General features: G+C 37.7%; 2 protein-coding genes across 9 annotated transcripts; both read right to left on the bottom strand.

The window, feature by feature from the left end:
- Positions 1 to 996: 996 nt before the first annotated feature.
- ccdc61 (coiled-coil domain containing 61) lies at positions 997 to 8733 on the bottom strand. The gene is made up of 12 exons (XM_027006786.3): positions 7571 to 8733; positions 7410 to 7492; positions 7111 to 7271; positions 6853 to 7002; positions 6466 to 6667; positions 6258 to 6340; positions 5959 to 6182; positions 4506 to 4584; positions 3033 to 3239; positions 2641 to 2674; positions 2398 to 2458; positions 997 to 2283 (listed from the first exon to the last, which is right to left on the bottom strand). Exons 1-12 carry the CDS (start codon positions 7716 to 7718, stop codon positions 2189 to 2191), a joined length of 1527 nt encoding a protein of 508 aa, XP_026862587.3. The 5' UTR covers positions 7719 to 8733; the 3' UTR covers positions 997 to 2188.
- Positions 8734 to 8948: 215 nt separating this feature from the next.
- lifrb (LIF receptor subunit alpha b) lies at positions 8949 to 17881 on the bottom strand. Of its 8 annotated transcripts, none has more exons than XM_027005915.3 (18): positions 17740 to 17881; positions 16900 to 17023; positions 16564 to 16745; positions 16254 to 16404; positions 15668 to 15916; positions 15110 to 15239; positions 14818 to 14966; positions 14531 to 14673; positions 14199 to 14352; positions 13609 to 13670; positions 13299 to 13521; positions 13014 to 13202; positions 12571 to 12669; positions 11371 to 11532; positions 10642 to 10782; positions 10424 to 10517; positions 9805 to 9868; positions 8949 to 9657 (listed from the first exon to the last, which is right to left on the bottom strand). In XM_027005915.3, the coding sequence occupies exons 2-18, from the start codon at positions 16970 to 16972 to the stop codon at positions 9229 to 9231; spliced, it is 2694 nt and encodes an 897-aa protein (XP_026861716.2). In that variant the 5' UTR covers positions 16973 to 17023; positions 17740 to 17881; the 3' UTR covers positions 8949 to 9228. The 8 variants fall into 8 exon arrangements, 7 of the variants coding, with proteins under 7 accessions (XP_026861716.2, XP_026861737.2, XP_026861731.2 ...); XM_027005936.3 differs by having other exon boundaries at positions 16900 to 16917; positions 17740 to 17869; XM_027005930.3 differs by having other exon boundaries at positions 16900 to 17020; positions 17751 to 17811.
- Positions 17882 to 19248: the final 1367 nt, after the last annotated feature.

The following is a 19248-nucleotide window of genomic DNA, read 5'->3' as shown; positions in this document are numbered from 1 at the left end:
CTCAGCACAGAAGCAGCTTGCACACCCTAGATCCACCAGTGTAGCTGACAGGCTACTTGGACTAAACCCGAATGCCTAGCCCAGTGTAACGTATAATTCTGCATAATTTAAATTCTTCAACTTTTGAGTTGGTTTTTAGTGCCCAGGCCACCATAAAGGGTGGTATATACCAAGGAGATATACTGCTGTACGGCAAGACAAAAAGGAACCCACTGACCCACCTGGCCAGGATCGACAGCAAGGACATAGGAATGTCATTCAGTATGGAGAAGTGTGGTTGGCTGATGGTAAAAAGAGGAAAAGTGGTCTGGACAGAAGTAATTGAACTTTCACAAGGCCATATAACAGACATGAAGGACAGCAACAAATACTTAGGGATTCTCCAATCACACAGGAACCATGATGCCCTCATGGATTCTGTTTCTGACAGTTTGGTCAGAAACATGTACTTTAGTAGGCTGCTGGGGGTCATCTTGGCCATGCTACTCTTGCATCTCCTTGCAAAGGAGCAGATACCAATTCTGCTTCTGGGCTAATGCTCTTCTACAGCCTTGTCTGTCTTGAGGCTGCGCTGGGAGGATGTGCCTTCCTGGAGGAGCTGGACTACCTGTACAAGCTAAATGGGCAGCAAGTATCACAAAGATACAACTGTAGAGAAGAATGAGTCAGGAAGGATAGAGAGACAGTATTTGTCTATGGCCAGCACCTGCAAAACCATTCCCTTTTGGTGGATTGTTTTGCTGTCACATCTCCAGTGCACCTGTTGTCACTTTCTTTTATACCAAAGCAGGTGAAAAAAGCAAAGCAAGTTGCCCATATTTCCTAACTGGACAGAATGATATGCCAGAAGTTTAATTGACTTGGGTGTTATACTGTGATTACGTGTTTTGAGCAGTATATATACATAGACAGGTGCAATTCAAAAACTAGAATATTGTGAAAAATTCATTTTTGCTCATAATTCTCACACACACACACACACACACACAATAAAACTGTTTTGCAACCTTGATGTTTTTAAAGCATCAACATCACAGCAATTTCTCCTTTATACCTATGCCAATATCATCTATTGAATATTAACTTTTAAAACGCAGGGCACCATGCTTCATAATACCAGAGTACAAAAATCATGTAAGCATGCTATTTAAACATGCCAGTATGCCATGAATTTAGTGTCTTTTGTGTGCATGTTGGTAGGAGGAGGGGATAGCAGCTGTTCTGCCAGATGGATAGGTCACAATAACTCAATGCTGTTCATTAAGAAATTTAGGCCAGCTGTGGTTTCCTACTGCAAGACACAAAATACCTAGAAATCCCTCATCTAATGAAAGCACTCATCTAGCTCAAAATATATCAATCACATCTGCCTTGACACTGTACAAGAGTGCCTGCAAACACAGAAACTTCCTCTAAAGGTGAAAATTTCATCAATATAAACTGGGCAGGAAAACAAATCAATGAAGATGATGTGGAAAGTTACTGGACTGTATGTTTCATCTCACTGCATACATAGAAACCACTGTGGCACAAGTGCTCAGGAGCAAGCCAGCAATAGATGGCTAAATACTAATGCCTTAAAACCTCTTTAAGACATTCAAACCATAGCTGCCACAAATAAAAATATGTATACAAGCAAGACCACATGTGATATATATGCAAGTCTCATGTCATGTTCCCAAGTGAGTCTTAAAAGCAACTGAACAAATAAACCCCCGACACAAAGTATATAACAGCAAGTGATGGCACCATAATAGTGCATAATTGTAGAAAAATGGTTAAATAAATGGAAGACATATTTAAAAGGAAGGAAAAATTCATATAAAAATAATTTTCAAACACAAGACCCATTTGTAAGAGTGATTAAAACTGAGTTACAATATATATAAAAATCTGTCTAAAAGTAACTGACTGTCACATACACACAGCATATAAACATCAGTCTCTCAGGTCTAGGATACTCTTGGGTCCTTCAAAAATGATGTCTGTCACATTGCAAAGTCCATGTTCTACAAATTAGGAAGGGCCTAACATTTATAGCATGAAACAGTATGTCTCTTGAGGTTTTAGCATTTGTGAGCAGTGAGCACCCACTGAAACAGTGGAAGGAAAAACAAATAATTGTGCTGATATGTATCAGTACAAGTATATGCAATAACACCAAATGTTTGCTGTTCATTTGGCAACATTAGTGTCCTGTATCCAGATCCTTCATGTACTCTTGCAGGGCCTGGAGACGAGCATCAATTTCTGACAGATCAGCTCCAGTGTCCATGGAGTTCTCTGGCAGAGGGAAAGAAGAAAACAAAACAAAACAAAACAAAAAAAACAAACCATGCTTCAATACAGCATAATAGTATCGGGTACTTTCTGCACAACTATTGCTAGTCTACCTACCTCTCATTCTTTGTGTTGGAGTGCTACACATTGGCTTTTTGTTAAAGTGTTTCCCTCTTGTCTGTGAAGGAAAATATTTCCTATTTTGACAATGAAGTACAATAATCTGAACTGCAACAATCTGCAATCTTTAGAAATTATATTTCTGTGGGTGTTTTTTTTGACTATGAAAACTACTTTTAGATGGGATCAATATTTTACATTGGAATCATAGGAACTCCTTAAAACAGCACAGCAACTCACCATTTTTGGACCATTATAAGATATTTTTCTGCTTCTGTAAAAATAAATACATAAGTAAATACATTTTAAAAAGACATGACCTAAAACCCAAGAACCATGCTTTGAATTTACAACAAAGACAATAACTGATGGAGTCTCTTAATCCCTGATGAGTTACAGGACTGTAGAATCCAAGTTGGACACAGGGTGAAAGTAACTTTTTAGTTTCTCATACAGCGCATTGCCTGAGTCCCGGATGTTTTGCCACTTGCACAAGCACTCTTGGTAATGTAATGAAAAACGTCGAATGTAGATAACTTGATTGATGATATCTGTTCTATCAAATAATTTTCAATCTTGGATTATACAGCAGTTCATAGTTATTGGATGCTGTCTAGAGTATAGTGACTCACCTGCTGTTCAGGGGCTTAGCAAGCTCTTCAAACTCAGCCAACGAGCTTTCAGAAGAGTGGTGACTCCTTCTGCTCTCCACAGATACACTCCTACCCCGGCCTACACTTCCCGCTCTAGTAAGATGAGTAATAGGCACTCGGGACCGTGACCGCCCTCGTTCATTCATAGCTGGTGATGCCAGCATGTCCCTCCTGACTTTCCGTTGGCTAATGAAGAAATTGATTTTTGTGTTATTTTATATGTCATGTCAACATGTGTCATTAATGCATTGTCCATTTGTATTAAAATGCCTTGCCACTGGAAACAACAAATCCTTAATTCTGATGGTCCAAAAGTGTTCAACAAACCAATATTGGTTTCTCCAATATAAAACTGATTACATTTCTTACAAGTAATACAGTAGACAACTCCCACAGTGATGCATGAGGAGGAATGGGTGATGACAACTGATCCTTTTGTGCCTGCTATTTTAGTGGCTGTGTTAAATTTACATGTAGCACAGAGTACTTGCATGCTACAGTACCACAGCCATTATTTGAATAATCATCTATCTCATTCTTGACAGGCATGTCTTTGGTGTTTTTGTCTCATCTGTAGGACATTACAGACAATATCATATTGTCTGTAATAATACTAGGACATATTAATCACCTACAGTCGGTCGAGACAAAAACATCAAAGACATGCAGGCTGTGCAATCATGCCCCTTAGACAATCCCGCACATAACAGCTGGATGCAAGATGCTAGCAGGAAGAGCGTACATGGAATGCCATAACCAAGTGGCTGGCATAGTATACAGCAACAATTGTGTCGAGTACAGGCTGGAAGTTCCAAGGCCAATGTTGGATATACCCCCAAAGGTGGTGGACCATGCTAAGACCCAGTGGGACTTCCAGATACAGACAGAGAAAATGGTAATACTGGACATAGTATTGGTGGACAAACAGCAGAAGGGGGCTGTAGTGATCCCAGGCGATAGCAACACCAGGAACAAAGAAGCTTGAGAAAAACCAAGGGCTGGGAGAAGAGCTGAAAAAGATGTGGAAGGTGAAAGCAATAGTGGTTCCAGTAGTAATTAGAGCACAAAGGGCTGTGACCCCCAAACAAGGAGAATGGCTCCAGCAGAGTCCAGGAACAACATCTGAGATTTCCATCCAGAAGAGTGCAGTCCTGGGAACAGCTAAGATACTATGCAGGACCCTCAAACACCAAGGCCTCTGGTAGAGGACCCAAACTTGAAGGATAAAGATCACCCGGATGAGGGTAAGTGGGGAATCTTTTTATATTTTTATATATATATATCATACAATACATGTATTCACACGCACACATACACACACACCTCATAGTGATATATAAGACTAATGGCTGGTTGAATGGTCATTTGATGACACTAAATGAAAACAACTAACAGCTTCAAACAAAGCTTACAGCACATACATAAACAAGTTCAAAGAAAATATATTCTTACTTCTTAAGTTCTGCCTCTTTTTGGCGCCGTTGTCTCTCTTGAATATATGCTGTTGGGTCAAACCGTGGTCCTTGAGAACCTAATGAAAGATAACATGCAAGAGTTCAAATCTGAGACAACTGCCCTTCTTTACTGATTTTATAGCTGACCTTTGTTCACATAATCACAAGATGCTTAAAACAATTAGATGAACAAAAATCATTAAGGTTATTAGTAACTCCAATGTATGCATTTCTGTCCATTTAAAGTACTTGTGCATTCCAGAGTATGTGAGCGGAACAACGGAAAACACTGCTCCTCACGCAAAGCATTCTGCCATCACTCCACTCCAACTTTTCTTATTCCTGCTCCTTGTTCCATGCACTCAGCAGTCCCTCCACTCCAACTATTCCACTGTCTCCATTTCCCACTCCTTCCTCCCCGTTCAAGCCAAAAAAAAAAAAAGCTTTTTAATAATTCTTTTAAATATGTATTAAAAATATGAGTTCTTAGCTTAACAAAATGGAATAAACAAGACTTTTTACTGTCATTTTACTGAACTGAAGGAAAACTAGTAGCAGGCTGAAAACCTTTTTTTAAAATCTAAAATAACTGTTTAGCCTACTGTACATTGTATAGGAACATGTCCCTGTAGATGGAAAACCGTCATGTTTTCTAGACACTTATATTTTTGGATTCCATAACAAATCCTTTATGATAGCAATAGCCTCGCCGTATTTGTGTTCAATGATAGGAGTTTTAATTAGGACCTTGGTTTTTTGATCATTTTCATAGTGTGTGTGAAAGTACCTAGCGAACTCCAAGCCTGTAAAAAGGTATGGTGCAACTTCATTATGGGCCATTGTCACATGTCAGTGGTACTAGAGCAGTCTTGGAGTAAAAGAAAACACCCAACTTTAAGAAAATCTGGTCTAGCCTAGAAAGCGCAATGGAGTTTATGTTATTGAATCTCAAACAATATTTTTCAGTACTTTCTTTCACTTTCTAATGACATCCTGAAGCTTGCCACCCATAAACATCACATTAGGCAAATACACTGGATATATGATGTTGTGACAGGCCTATACACATTTGCTTGTTTTGGGAATTTTTATTCATTTATTTTATTTAAAATTTAGAACTTAGAACTGGAAAAACTGCCCATTTACTTTAGCAGTGGGATTTGTTCATACATAATTGTCCATATCAACTTTATTCACAGATGAAGTATAATGCTTTACATCATGGCAAATTTCTTTTTCCACCACACCATCCTCATTCCAGGAAAATTCTGAGATAATCAATGCTGTAACTATCAACATAATACAACTATAAATTAAAGCACTCATTCCATCAGTTTATTTCATTTTCCATGTACTATTACCAGAACATTTTCAGTTATATTTGCAAAAAAAGATAAGGAAGAAGAAGAAAAACTGTCTAATAAATGTCTAATGAATCATGTAGAACATACCTAGTGGAGATGGTGAAGGTCTTGAAATGTAGTTCTGTGTTCCTGAGGAACCTGACCTTCTTCCTCTCTCTTCTGACCTCCTACTCCTGTCCTCCACCCTCTCTCTGGACCCTGAGCGAGCTCTCATTCCCACTCGGGTCAAACTGTGCTCTCTGGAGGTTGACCGGTGAAATTTTCCTTCACCCCTGGACCCACTCCGGCCTGACAAAACTGGAGTCATCCTTCTGCAAACATGAATTAAGAAGGTTAGCTGTAATTGAAACTATCACAGAGCAGTTGGAAAAGTGCAAACTGCTTACCCCCGGCGCAACACTGCTAACTCAGTAGTCAGACTCTTTACACGTATCCGAAGAGCTCTCTCGGAGGCCTGAAGTTCTTCTAACTGGTGAGAGATATATTAACACATCTGTGAGAAACTACCATAAAGGTTAGGAACCATACTGTTTCTCAGCAGTAAAAAGGGTAATAATTAATGGTAAGAATTGCTGAGAAACAGTTGGGACTCACCTGCTCCATAAGGTGGTGCTGCTCTTGTCCCCTCTTACTGGCTGAACGCTGGCTTTTTGCTCTCTCCCTCAGCAGCTGCTCTTCCAGGCTTCGCACTGCTTCTCTGAGTCCAAGAGTACCAGGGGTTGAGCTTGGTCCAACCAGCTGCAGCCTCTCCAAAGCCTTGGCCAGAGCATCCTTCTCCTCCCTGACCACAGCCAACCTAATGCAAGTTTAATCACAAATGGCTATTAAGAGATGATTGATCATCAGTCAAATAAACCTTCTGATCTTGTCTAAATTCTATGCCCGACTGTATTTGGGTGTCAACACTGACAAGTATTGGGTGAATAGGAAATAAAACAGCAAAAACCCAGGTCTTGCTATACGGTTAAAAAGAGAACTGACTCTACACGGAGTCTCCGAATTTCTTGATCTGCTGTGTGGTCTCCTCGTATCCCCAAAGCATTAAGTTCAGCCCTTAGAGCCCTGATCTCCCTCTGGAGGACTGCAGGATCAGGCTTACCGAGATAGGGCAGTGGAAGAGGATAGTGTATTCTAGCATAGTATATGAAGGAAGAGAGAAAATATCAGCAAAGAACAAAAAATTGTATTTGAAAAGCGTTTTTAACCATTTTCTTACGATAGCCATAAAAAATTACTAACCTATCAAATTCTACCGTGTAGATGAGGATGAGGTAGCGTTTCGCAGTGAGAGCAGCTGACTGTTGCTGGGCACGAGGCCTGCCCACTACACCTGCCTTCCTGTTTCGCAGGAGTTCCAGGTCCGAGTAGGTTAGCAGGTCCAGAGTCACTGATTCACTACACTAATGTTTTAAAGATCTTTAGAGTTAGTAATGCAAACATACAACTGATCCACCCCAAGGAAATTCATATAAAAATCATTTTCAAACACAAAACATTTGTGAGAGTGATCTCTGAGTTATTACATCAGTCAAACCTACCTTACTCACTGCAGACTGGAGCATGCTGCAGAATATAGGGAACTGTTTGAAATTTCCAGTTTTACGGGTAAGATCTTCAATGTCTAAAGAATAGTACCACAAATTAGGGAGTGCAGATGAATCAGATCTCAAATGTTTATTTTGGATAAATGCACACTCACAAGCATGATCAAACTCTCCTTTCCACTGGTCCGCCGTCATGACATCAGAAATTTCTACTATAAGTAATCGATCTTGCACTTCCACCTTCACAACAAATTCAGCTCCACGAAATTTTAGTTCTTCTTGTACAAATACGCCAACCTCCATGGCTTATTGGAGTAATTCCAGTAACCTGAGAAACATCGTAGTTTAAGGCTAATAACGTTTTTAGTTTTATATAGGTAAAAGTCACTAATGTAGCTTAACTCGGAGACACAAGGTTTGAACCACTAGCTACTTAAATCACTTAGCTAGCGGTTTGGTTCGCTGGCTAGCTAGCTAGCACATCTAGCTAAGATACAGATCCAAAGTAAAACAAAGCAGGTAAGTTCTGGCTTGTTCATAGGTTACAAGAGTAACGTTACGTTAAATAAGATGGCTATTGACAACCAATAAAACCAGGACAACTACCCGATTTAACCAAGTCGCTTTATTTTACTTGCACTCCTTTTAAAACCTTTGATTATATCGTTTTAGTTAGCTAGGATAACTAGCGTAAGATAGTTAGCAAATTACGATGTTTAAAGGATTTCTCGTTGCCTTCCAGCCAAGTGCTTCTTGACTAGCTTGAGATGCGAAAAGTTTGCACACTAAGCTATCTAGATAGTATTCACAAGCAGTTCGCGTTAGCTAGCTATTGAAACTAATGTTTGCTTGCTAGACAACATTGTGAGACTGCTAGACAGATCAGCAATAGGAATTAGTTTTTCTGATTTATGAGGACCAGCGAATTACGCAGCTATAGCAGTCTTGTGACCAAATAGCTAGCTATCTAATCGCTAGTGAAGTGGATAGTATTGAGTGAACACTAGCTTGCTAAGTAGTCATCTAGCACGGCGTTAACTTTGCAAAACCAAATTCGCTAGGGCTAGCTAGCACATACCCGTCAAAAATGAGGTGGTTTATCAGGAACTGTCTAAATTAAACGCTAGCTACATTTGAAGGTTGCGATTAAAACAAAAATAAGGACACCGAGACGCAGAAGCAAATAAAAGCAAACGCCACATAAGAGAGTCTAATTTAGAGATTTTAGCTAACCACCAACTTCACTGTCAGTTGCAAGAAACAATCGAAAACAGCGGCTCAACAACCGGGAATTTATAAAATCCGCCCCCAAACTGGATGTATTGATAAACGACTGGTCAAAGACTCAAGATGGGGGACTTTGATTCCCTAATCTACTTGTCAATCAAATGCAACACATTCCTCTTGGTTACACCCTCGACCGCCCTTAAATTTCGTTATCCTTGGAGAGGAGGGGCATAGTCACAAAAGGATAGTGTTGAGATGATATCTAGCCAAACAACGGCCAGTAAACAATCACACTGTTCGAATATACCATCCTTAAATGAGATTTATTTACTTTGCATATGTCATTTTGAAACACTAAAGTAAAAAGTAACGTACAATACATTAAAGCAGATTGTTCACATTTTCGCTTTTAGCGTGCACAAATACATTTATATAGATTTACATTTAAACAATATTTTACAAAAGAAAAAACAATTTATTGTCACAAAAGAAGATTTTTAGCACTCATTTACTGTAATCACCTGGAAGCTAGTCAGAAGGTAGTTGTAACTCTAAGGACTAATTAATTTTACTGTGAAGCAGACACTCAAATGACAGAATTAAATGGTAAGCTGGTGAAATGTGCTACTGACTGGGGCTGATAGCCCACAGAGTCCATATGGGCAGATCTGACCACACAGGGTTGTGTCTGGCCACTGGCATTTTGCATTTGAGGTCTGTAATCTGATACCTGAATAGCATCAGTTGGAAGAGTCATAGTCAGGCTATATGTAGGATTATCGATTGCTGGACATGGGAGCTCTATATAGGAGAGGCTGGTGATAAGTGAAGGGATGGTTTGAGACTCCAAAGCATTCCTACAGCTCTCAGGCTGTGGTAGGTCTTGGGAGTTCTGACTGATTTCATGGGCCTTCATGCCCTCTGGCATAACTTGGAGATAAGGTTCTGGTTTTGTAATCAAAAGCACCTCACTTTCTGCAGTCAACATCGTATCAAACAGAGGGCACTGGGGAATCTACAAATAAAAGATTACAATGCATTAACTAATGAACTGGTGGAAGTGAGTCATGGATATTGATAATTCACTATAAACATACAGAATAACAAGCCATAAACATACAGTATTTGTTTTGTCAGTTGTGGACAGTCACTGAGGGCTCACCTTTGTAAGCCATGCTTCTGAAAGCCTTGGTTTAGGAATGTCTGGATACAGTGCTGACTTCAACCTGTTGAATTTATTAATGGTAATAGATCATCAGTTTTTCATCAATATAAATTTATATAACATGTTTCGTTTTACATTTATATAGCTCAACATTGCTTCACATTAATAATATTAAACAAATATGAGACTCTTAGAGCTTTAAAAGTAATAAGTAGAATTTTATATTGTATACAAAAAAATAACTTTGAAAGAATTCTTGGGATCTCTTAGTGTGAGTAAGAACCCTAATCACAACATTCTGAAGGGAGACTAAATAAAAGGGTATTACAATAATGAAACCGTAATGAAATAAGAGCTTCAGTAATGGACACTGACAGTTGTAGAGAGGCAATAAATGAAGAGGGGTCAACTTAACAATGGAGGTTATGACAAAGCTATGGACTGGGCCAAAAATTACACCTAGACTACAAGTGGTCAACAACATAGCTTTTCCTCAACTAATTCAACCCCAGTAACAAAACATCAAAATCTTGTTTCATTTAGGTTTTTAGCTCAAGAATTCAGTCAACTAGGGAAGATGGCAGTAGAGTTAAAATAAATGTAAAATATTTCATACCATTCTCTTTTTATGTAACAAAGGACTGTGATGGTGATAAAGATACTTGCTGATATAAGCAAATCTGTGACAATGCTGATAATCATCCGGTCAACTGCAGAAATGAGAGAAGTTACTTTTCACATGGTCTTTATTATGTTACCATCATCCCTCACTTATGCTTTACATGGCACTTATGAGATAATGTACTATCTATTAAAGTAAACATTTCAGCACACCTACTCTGTGGTCCACAGACTGAGTAATTTCAGATTCAGCACCTCTTCCTGCAGATGTGAAGGCCATCACTTTGAATATGTATGTACCAGGAGGAAGATTAAGCTTACATTTTCGAGCACTGGGGTCTTGAATTGATAGCTCTGAGTGGAATAAAATATGACACAATTTGTAATGTTTTGCCTTTTTGTGTATATATATTGTGTGCACCTTGCAAAAAACAAAATATGATCCTGGTGGAGAGAAAAGTGTGGAGGTGCCTCGGTATGATCTGCTGTTACTGAGTTTTGTTTAGTCTAAGGAAGAGGGATAGAGCAATCAAATGCCTTCTCTTGAGCCTCCACTTAAATACATACAAAGTGCACTTTTAACTGAGCTCCTTCTCTAGATTCCACAGAACTTGGTGTCAATGTATCATACCGAGGCAGAGGTATTTTAGCCTCTGGTAGAACTGGACCGGTATGCTTGCATACCTCCTCATCCTTTTGTCTTACATTTACATTTATGGTATTTAGCTGACGCTTTTATCCAAAGCGACTAACAGTTATGACTGAATACAACTTGAGCAATTGAGGGTTAAGGACCTTGCTCAGAGGCTCAACAGTGTCAACTTGGCGGTGGTGGGGCTTGAACTGGCAACCTTCCAATTACAAGTCAAATATTTCTTCCCGATGTTTGTTCTTCACATTAAAATCCTGCTTTAAACAAGTAGTTGTAAGAGGCAAACTAACCTTTTACTTCATCTATGTTTTTGTCTTTGTTGGAAAGCTTGTAGAATATAGTATAGCCTTGTATGAAGCCTCTTTGCTCCTCTTTGGGTACTTCATCCCATGACAGCACAAGGGTTGAACCTTGCTGCTCAGCTCTTAGATTCTGAACACGCCCCGATGGAGCTAAAAAAGAAGAGCCAGGACACACAACAAGAGTACACAATGGGGGCATCTACACAAGACAAGAAGAGCAGTACAAAAATATAGAGTAACATACTGCCAAGATGTCACTGTATTGAGGTAATAAAAAGTATATTTGTAGGTCTGGGCATTGATTAAGAAGCCCTGTGGTAAAACCTAGGAATTGGGACAGAGAATAGTGGGTCTTCTGGGTCTCTAGGTGCAAAGCAGAGGCTTTGATGCAGGTGGTTTCAAGGCCTCTGTGCAAGCATAAGGCAGATCACTGGACTGTTTCCATGAGAAATAACTTCTTTAGTTCTGGGAAAGATCTTTTTTTGTTTGTTTTATAAGAATTGAAAGCCTCTTTGAGAGTTCTGTGGCTAAGCATAGTTCATTATGTTATCACCAAGGACAGAGCGGTACAGAAGAATTACATTCTCTTGCAGGTGTTTGGTGGAGTTAAAATCATCTTTGTTTAAAAAAGCAAATTCTTCCAATGGGATATAAAGGTGTCAAGTCTCAGCTTGCATAATAATAGGTAACTTGCACATTATTGGATGTCAATTTGCATATATTGAATAACGTATGCTTTGGATATAATGGTGGAGATATCAAACCCTAGTACATAAAAGAAGGTGGGTGATTACAATTACATTGTGTAATTGTCAAACATTCTTCAGAGGATACCTCAATAATACTTCTTAATGTTGACCTGCAATAAATAATTATCTTCAACTAATTTTCAAGTCTGCATTTTTATTCTTGAATGAAGTAGAAATTATTATGACAACATTTAGGGGAATTTAAAACCGACCGTATTTACCGCTCATACATATAGTTTGTGCAAAGATATTCTCAGAATCCTAGTACTCATCCAGATCTCATTACTAAGGCTTTGAAAGTAATAGATTCAAACACATAAGTCTAAATAAGCCTGGTTTCTATTTCATACACTCACAAACAGGCCACACTGTGTTTTATCCATAGAAGCTTCCTTTAAGCTTTCTTCAAAGTTCTTCAAAGGGAATATAGGGTGCTTACGTAGTTCCTTCATGTACCCTTCTCTCGTGTGCAGCAGTTGTGCGGCTCCTGAAGTGCAGGCATAAACTGATATAATGTATCTCTTCCCCTTTTCAAAATCTGCACTCATAACATGGATATGAGTTAAAAACATGGCTACATAGGATAACATGACTTCAGTGACTACAGGAGGATACATTTGTCAGTAGTGACATTAATATTTAATTACTAATTATTGCATATGTATTATTGGCTTTTTAATTTATTATCCATAAATTAAATTGATAAATTATTGATATATTAATTTTTAATGACAATGTATCATATATTATGCAATTATGTACTGCACATAATCATGCATTACAAGCAGAAATCATTATCTAAGTAAATCACTATTTAAAGACTATAAGGAATCCTAGTTACTAGTGATGAGGATTGTTTTCCTTACTTTTTTTGCAATTTACCTGAGTAAATACTGGCATTTGAGACACCAGAAGGGATCTTCATCCATTTTACAGGACATAGTTCTGCCCTGAAGGTTGGAACCCAGGCTACCACATAGCCACAGGTGGCAATAGCACTTGGCTCCCAAAACATATAAAAACCACCATGGGGTTGAGTCTCATTGATGGCAGTGGTCTTAATATCACTGTCTGTGAAGAAAATGACATATATGCTGTTGGCCCATTTATTAAACTCAAAGCAAGGCTACAGAGGCCTTTGTAATGTTTTTTACCCTGTGTTCTCACCTGACCCCAGGCTAGGAATGGTGACACTGGAGGGAGGAGAAACACCAGCAGAGTTTTTAGCAGAAATGGAGATAAAATGGTTTCCATCTGCAATCCTTGGTTCATATTTATGGTAGTGCTCATTTGCAGACTTGTTGATGTGCTTTTTGCTCCCATTTTTAGAACTGCCCAAAATCAGCTCATATCCTGTAATAATTCCATGACTCTGACTCATAGTAAGATTCTGTGAAACAGTAATAACAAAAGATCATTGTTTGGCTTTGTTAAAAGCCAAATCAAAGTATGAAAATCTAATTTCATGCACACCTACTTTCCACATAACACAGATCTGTGTTTCAAGAACTTCTACCCACACATCTATGGGTTTTGGAACTGAGGGGAAACAGTTTGCACTTAAAATTTTTATCATTAAACAACGGACCATTTTATTTGACTCTTGATTGAAGAGTGATTTCATGTTGGGTTTGACGGCATGTTGTCTATATTTTGTAATTGTTAGTGATTATTTTCAGGCATCATAAAGTAAATCATATTGTAATTTTTGGTACTATCAAGAATTCTTTTTCTATTTGTTTTGAAAGAAGGATATTTTGTCATTGTAAACCCGTAGTTATAAAAAATAAGTATGTAAAAAAACAACGAGAATGATGTAATCTGTTAATGATATTGTGGCAGCAGTGAAGAAGAAAAATCATAAGATGTCATTTTACTTAATGTAATGTAATTTTACATTTTACTCAAATGTTTAACAGGTGTTTAATGACAATGATATGCAACAAGAAAGGGATGTTCTGTGTCAATAAAATCACGAATATAATTCTTAGGTTATATTATGGCTGCCTTCTATAATTATGCAATCATGTATTTCTAAAAATGTTTTATAAATGGTTTTATACTTACTGTCATCTTTGGTGTAAAATGTAGTAGGGTTACTCCAATCACCCCATTTATAAAAATGCTCCAAAGAGCCACAACGCACACGGGCTGTGTATTCAGTAAAAGGCTGCAGGTCTGCTAAAACCAATGACTTGAGGCTGGTTCCATTAAATGTTCCCTTTATTGGAAATGTTATCGATATTTAAAATACTTAAAGCTTCATTACAACAATTGTCATAAAAAACATAGCTAGTGGTCTGTTAATTAAATAACCACCACAATGTTGAACATCTAATTTTCAATCTTTTCAAGATGCAAAAAAGTATAATGAATTAAAGGCACTTCATGATACCTACCTTAACAGTGTGACCATTGACCTCCACTTGGCAGGTCAATGGAAAGGAATTGTATTTCAGCATTTCATTCCATTCCCATTCAAGAGTAGCATTCCTTGCATAAACCAAAATGGGATTCTTAAGCACGGGTGCTTTTAGCCGTACTACAAAGAAACATATAGTATTTTGTTTAAAATACAGAAAGAACAGCTTTGACAGTCATCATCGTTGAAGTATATGATCATAGGATCATGAGTATATATGATCATATGAGTATATATGAGCACAATATAAATGTTGCACTTTACCTCTGTGATTTGGGTCAGCTACATCACTGACTATCTTCTTGCCAAGGATATTTTTGGCAGTCAGTGTCCAATTAACCACACCCTTGTCTATGCCATCAGTCAGAACACATGTGCTAATTTTTGAACACATATCAGTTCCTGAACAATTCCTGAGTGAGACAAATCAAGGGTGGATAAGAAGTCACAAAGTACTATGCATGATTTACAGCAAAGATGGAATAGGTTATCAAATATTATGTATAGTGGTCTTTCCATTCTCTTAAACATTGATGAATAGTGTTGGAATCAGTACCTTCCATTGATTGAATACTTTATGCATTTGACACTGAATGAAAGACCCGTTGATCGGCTAAGACTCCAGTGACACTCCACAGAACTGAGATCTCGAGTCTCACACGTAAAGTGCTTTATATCAGGAGCATCTATAGCAGCCAATCACATTCAGAGTTTAAGAACACCACTCAGAAAATATTTCTCAACAAACCAATCTGATAATTACAGAACGTTAATCTTATCTAGCAAGCCTTTACTTGGTTTTGCTCCATGGATTCTATCCAGCATTGTGCCAGTTGAGGGCAATTTTCAGTTATACATAGACAATTCAGTTGATGACAATGACTAAACATGTAAGCACAGTGCAGAGATTGCAGAAAAACCCAAACAGTGGCTGAGACTGTCCATCATACCCACAAAATGGTTTACTGTTGGGGAAATGCCAATGTGAATCCATGAACCAGAACAAGATAATAGATAGTATAGTAATACACTAGCATATATTAAGATGGCATTCTAATACATCAGACTTGCTAAAAAAGAAAATAAGTGGGAGCTTAAAAACATTTACACTTACAGCCAGTATAAACTGTGGCGCCTGTACCATCACATGTTATATCAAAACCATACGATGGAGAGGAGGACAAATACTGAATAGGCTTTGTAGCATATGTGTGGTTGCTGATCTGGAATGTGAAATTGGTGGAATTGAAGTCTCTGGCACTCTCTGGTGTCAAGATACAGCAGAATATAATGCTGTCATTAACCAGAACAACATGATTCTTAGGATAAACTGTACTCCTTTTCATCTCATGTGTATCTTCTCCTGTAGGGTGATAGGAAAAAGGCCCATTTATATCGCTCATTTTATTCAAAAACATGCACGCAAAGACAGTAGTTCATTTTATAACGATTAAGCCTAGACTACAAAGCTACACTGTCAGATAGTCAAATATCATATTTAGTTCTAATAGCAGCTTCAATCTTCCTACATAACTGCCATTCAAGTTTTTATATATTTGTTTCATTTTGCTCCAAGGTCACAAAATAATATTCACTATTTAGAGTATTATGTTTTCCAATCACTGGTATGACTGTGGTAATACTTATTCAAGTATTTATATATTTGTCTCTCAGCTCTAAGGTCAGAAAAGAATATTCACCCTTTAAAGTGTACAGTGGTGTCCAATCACTGGTGTGACTGTGGTCTCTGAATCGCAGTCTGACTGAATGTGAGGTACACTGAAGTGGTATGGGTGAGGTCCAGCTCCACTGATAAGTAGTTGTGAGATTTGTTTTCACTTCTATTGTCTCCTAATTCAAGCATGTCATAGGAAAAAATATGTGGTTTTATCAGACAAGAGAAATCTGTGTCTACTTTAATCGCCACTAGTGGCTAAGTAGCTGGTTGGCAACTGCTAACACTTCAGTGCAATAAGAAAAAAAAACCCTAACAGATCAACAGCTACTTACATTATGAACAAGTGTCATTTGCTCAGTATGGAAGATCTCCATGTCATAGGCAACATTCTCTGGTTTGTTGCTGTTGCTGAAATTATCTCTCCATTCAATGTTCATCTTCCAAACACCAAAGTTATTTGTATCACTTTCACCTTTATATATTCTTACTATCTCTGGGACAGATAATGGGTGCCCTGCGAACAGTATTCCACAAACAATGTCAAACTGGCCTTTATTCTGTGTTTACAAAACTAAACATGCAAATCAAATATAGAGAAATGTAGAAATTTTGTAATTCAAGTTTAAAATGTTTTCAAACAGTACACTGAAGTACTGTTTAAGACTCACCATCTAGGTTTCCTTGAGCTATCGGCAACGACAGCAATGCACATAGAAGGCAGAAATGCACAGAGGCCATCATAAGACAAGGGAACTAAATTACTTACATAGGTCTGACCGTATCAGAAGTCTGCTGGAGAAACACAAGGTGTTGTAATGATGAAGACTATGGCTGGTGAACTGCTAAATACCGCACGTACAGATGTGTCAAGTTAATCGGGGTAAACGCAGTCATATTGGCCTCAGGCCAGCCCGAGTTAGTGTCTCATTGTACAGGAACATGTCATGGAAACGGTTATTCCAAGTTTTAACGTTCTTTAAAACAATTATAAAAAAAAATATTTAGCGTTAACGAAATATCAACTACAGTTTTTAAAGGCACTTCTTTCAGAACTGATTAACACTTGGAGGTGGATTCACAGTCATACAAGAGTCAAACCGTTTAGGGGGTGGCAGGTTGCTCACAAACCAAGAATACACGGATACACGAAGGTTATCTGAACATGTTTTCGAGGCAAAATGGATAATCACTGATATATAAAGTAAATTAAACAAATGAATATATGTATAGTAGACCATTTCTCGTGGATATGTTCCGTAATCGATAAAACTACAACTAGAGAGCGCAAGAACGATCGAGCTATTTTTGTTCATACGCTTAATTCCTATTGTAGGGTTGTCTTCATTAGCAAGAACAACTAAAAATTAATGTATTCGGTCAGACAAGCTCCGTCCACTTACAGTAAAAATAACCAATTAAAGAAGATTTACATAAACCAATAATAACATCCTGTTCTATAGCCAAAGCAAACTGACAAGCACAAATTCAAACGAGTAAAAAAGTCTTACAACTACCACACCGCCAAAATGTTCCTCTTCTCTCGTACAGCGTGGAAGGCATAATTATAACAAGAGTCTAGACCAGTCTGTCGCAAAGAAGAAAAAGTACGTGAGCTATGGGAGTGACCCAGTAGGAGGTCCATACTGGAAGAGACGTTTTTCCATGGGAAAAGAAACAAAAACCGCGATGGATTGGCCAACAGTGTCTCAACGGTACGTAGAAACGGACTCACTCACAAGATTAGCCTATTGAAACATCGAAAACAATAATTCAAATCACGATGTTGTAATTAAAAAAAAAGAAAAAAAAAACAATAAAATAATCTCCAAACTGCAACTAAGGAGCAACACAAGTGTAAGTATCAGTTATTTTCTCAGTAATGCAAACACTGTAAATCACCAAGATCTGAGTCAACAAAATTCAAGTTTTTCAAATTTTTAATTTTTTTTTTTTTTATTAACAATGCATCCCTTTCATAAGATTGTTTCTCAAGGCTCATTTCTAATGCCCAAAACAAACACTCAACTTTACAGGGGGGAGGACAATATTGGAAAAGAAAACATTACAACTATTTACAGCTTTCTGAGAGATGTTTTCCTCAAGAAAAAAATATAAATAACACTTCTTGCATCCATTTCCGCCATTGCAATATTAAATGGTGCTTAATAAATGTAATACAGTGCTCTGCAAATTCATGAGTGCACTTCAGAAAAAAGAATGAAGTTGCATCTTTTGTTTTACATGACAAATGTACATTTCAAACATTTCCTTCACCATTTCAGCAAGATGAGGACACCCTTTTCAAAACATTCAGATTTCAGTCCCAGAAGTAAAAGGCTAAATATTTGCTATAATTTATATTTTGTAATCTCTTAATTCACCAGCGCAAAACATGCTTAAAATGACTCATGCAATAAGTTCCAGAATCACTGCTTTAGTTGTCAACACTGATAATAATGGGGAATAATATTGGAACGAAAAATAGAACTTACATTTTTCTTAGGGGTTCCCCATTTTAGACTGACTCAAAATGCTGCTTTCACAAGCATACCTTCTTGCTACAACATTTTATTGAGGGAACAATTTCCAGAATGTTAACAGTCTATACAATGTTCCCAGGTTAACTGAAGGGGAACACAGCATCACAACAGGATACCCATATCCTCATGTTTTATATGTCCTGGAAAAGATCCTGGGTGCATCTAAAATCTCAATAGACAGTTGATGGGGCACATACATTCCAAAACAAAAACATTTTCCAAAAACACTCATTTGTGATGCTCTTCAAAAAAACACAAGGAAGAGCTGTTATTATTGCCGGCAATTTTAGAGTCATAACTTAATGCATCTCAAACACATCAAAAATGCTAAAGACCTGATGTTTCAGGGAAAAGCCAAGGCAGACAAAGAAATTATTTATTAAAATCTACAATAAATAAAAAAGCTTTAAACAATTTTATTAGGTCTGACAGGATTAAAGCTAACACAAAAATAAGGCAAAAATAATTAAAGCTGCC

The sequence above is a fragment of the Electrophorus electricus genome, chromosome 8 (genome assembly GCF_041902795.1).
Source record: "Electrophorus electricus isolate QZ-2024a chromosome 8, ASM4190279v1, whole genome shotgun sequence".
NCBI classification, from domain to species: domain Eukaryota; kingdom Metazoa; phylum Chordata; class Actinopteri; order Gymnotiformes; family Gymnotidae; genus Electrophorus; species Electrophorus electricus.
The sequence above is the reverse complement of the archived record's forward strand: the minus strand, read 5'-3'. Positions and strand labels throughout refer to the sequence as shown.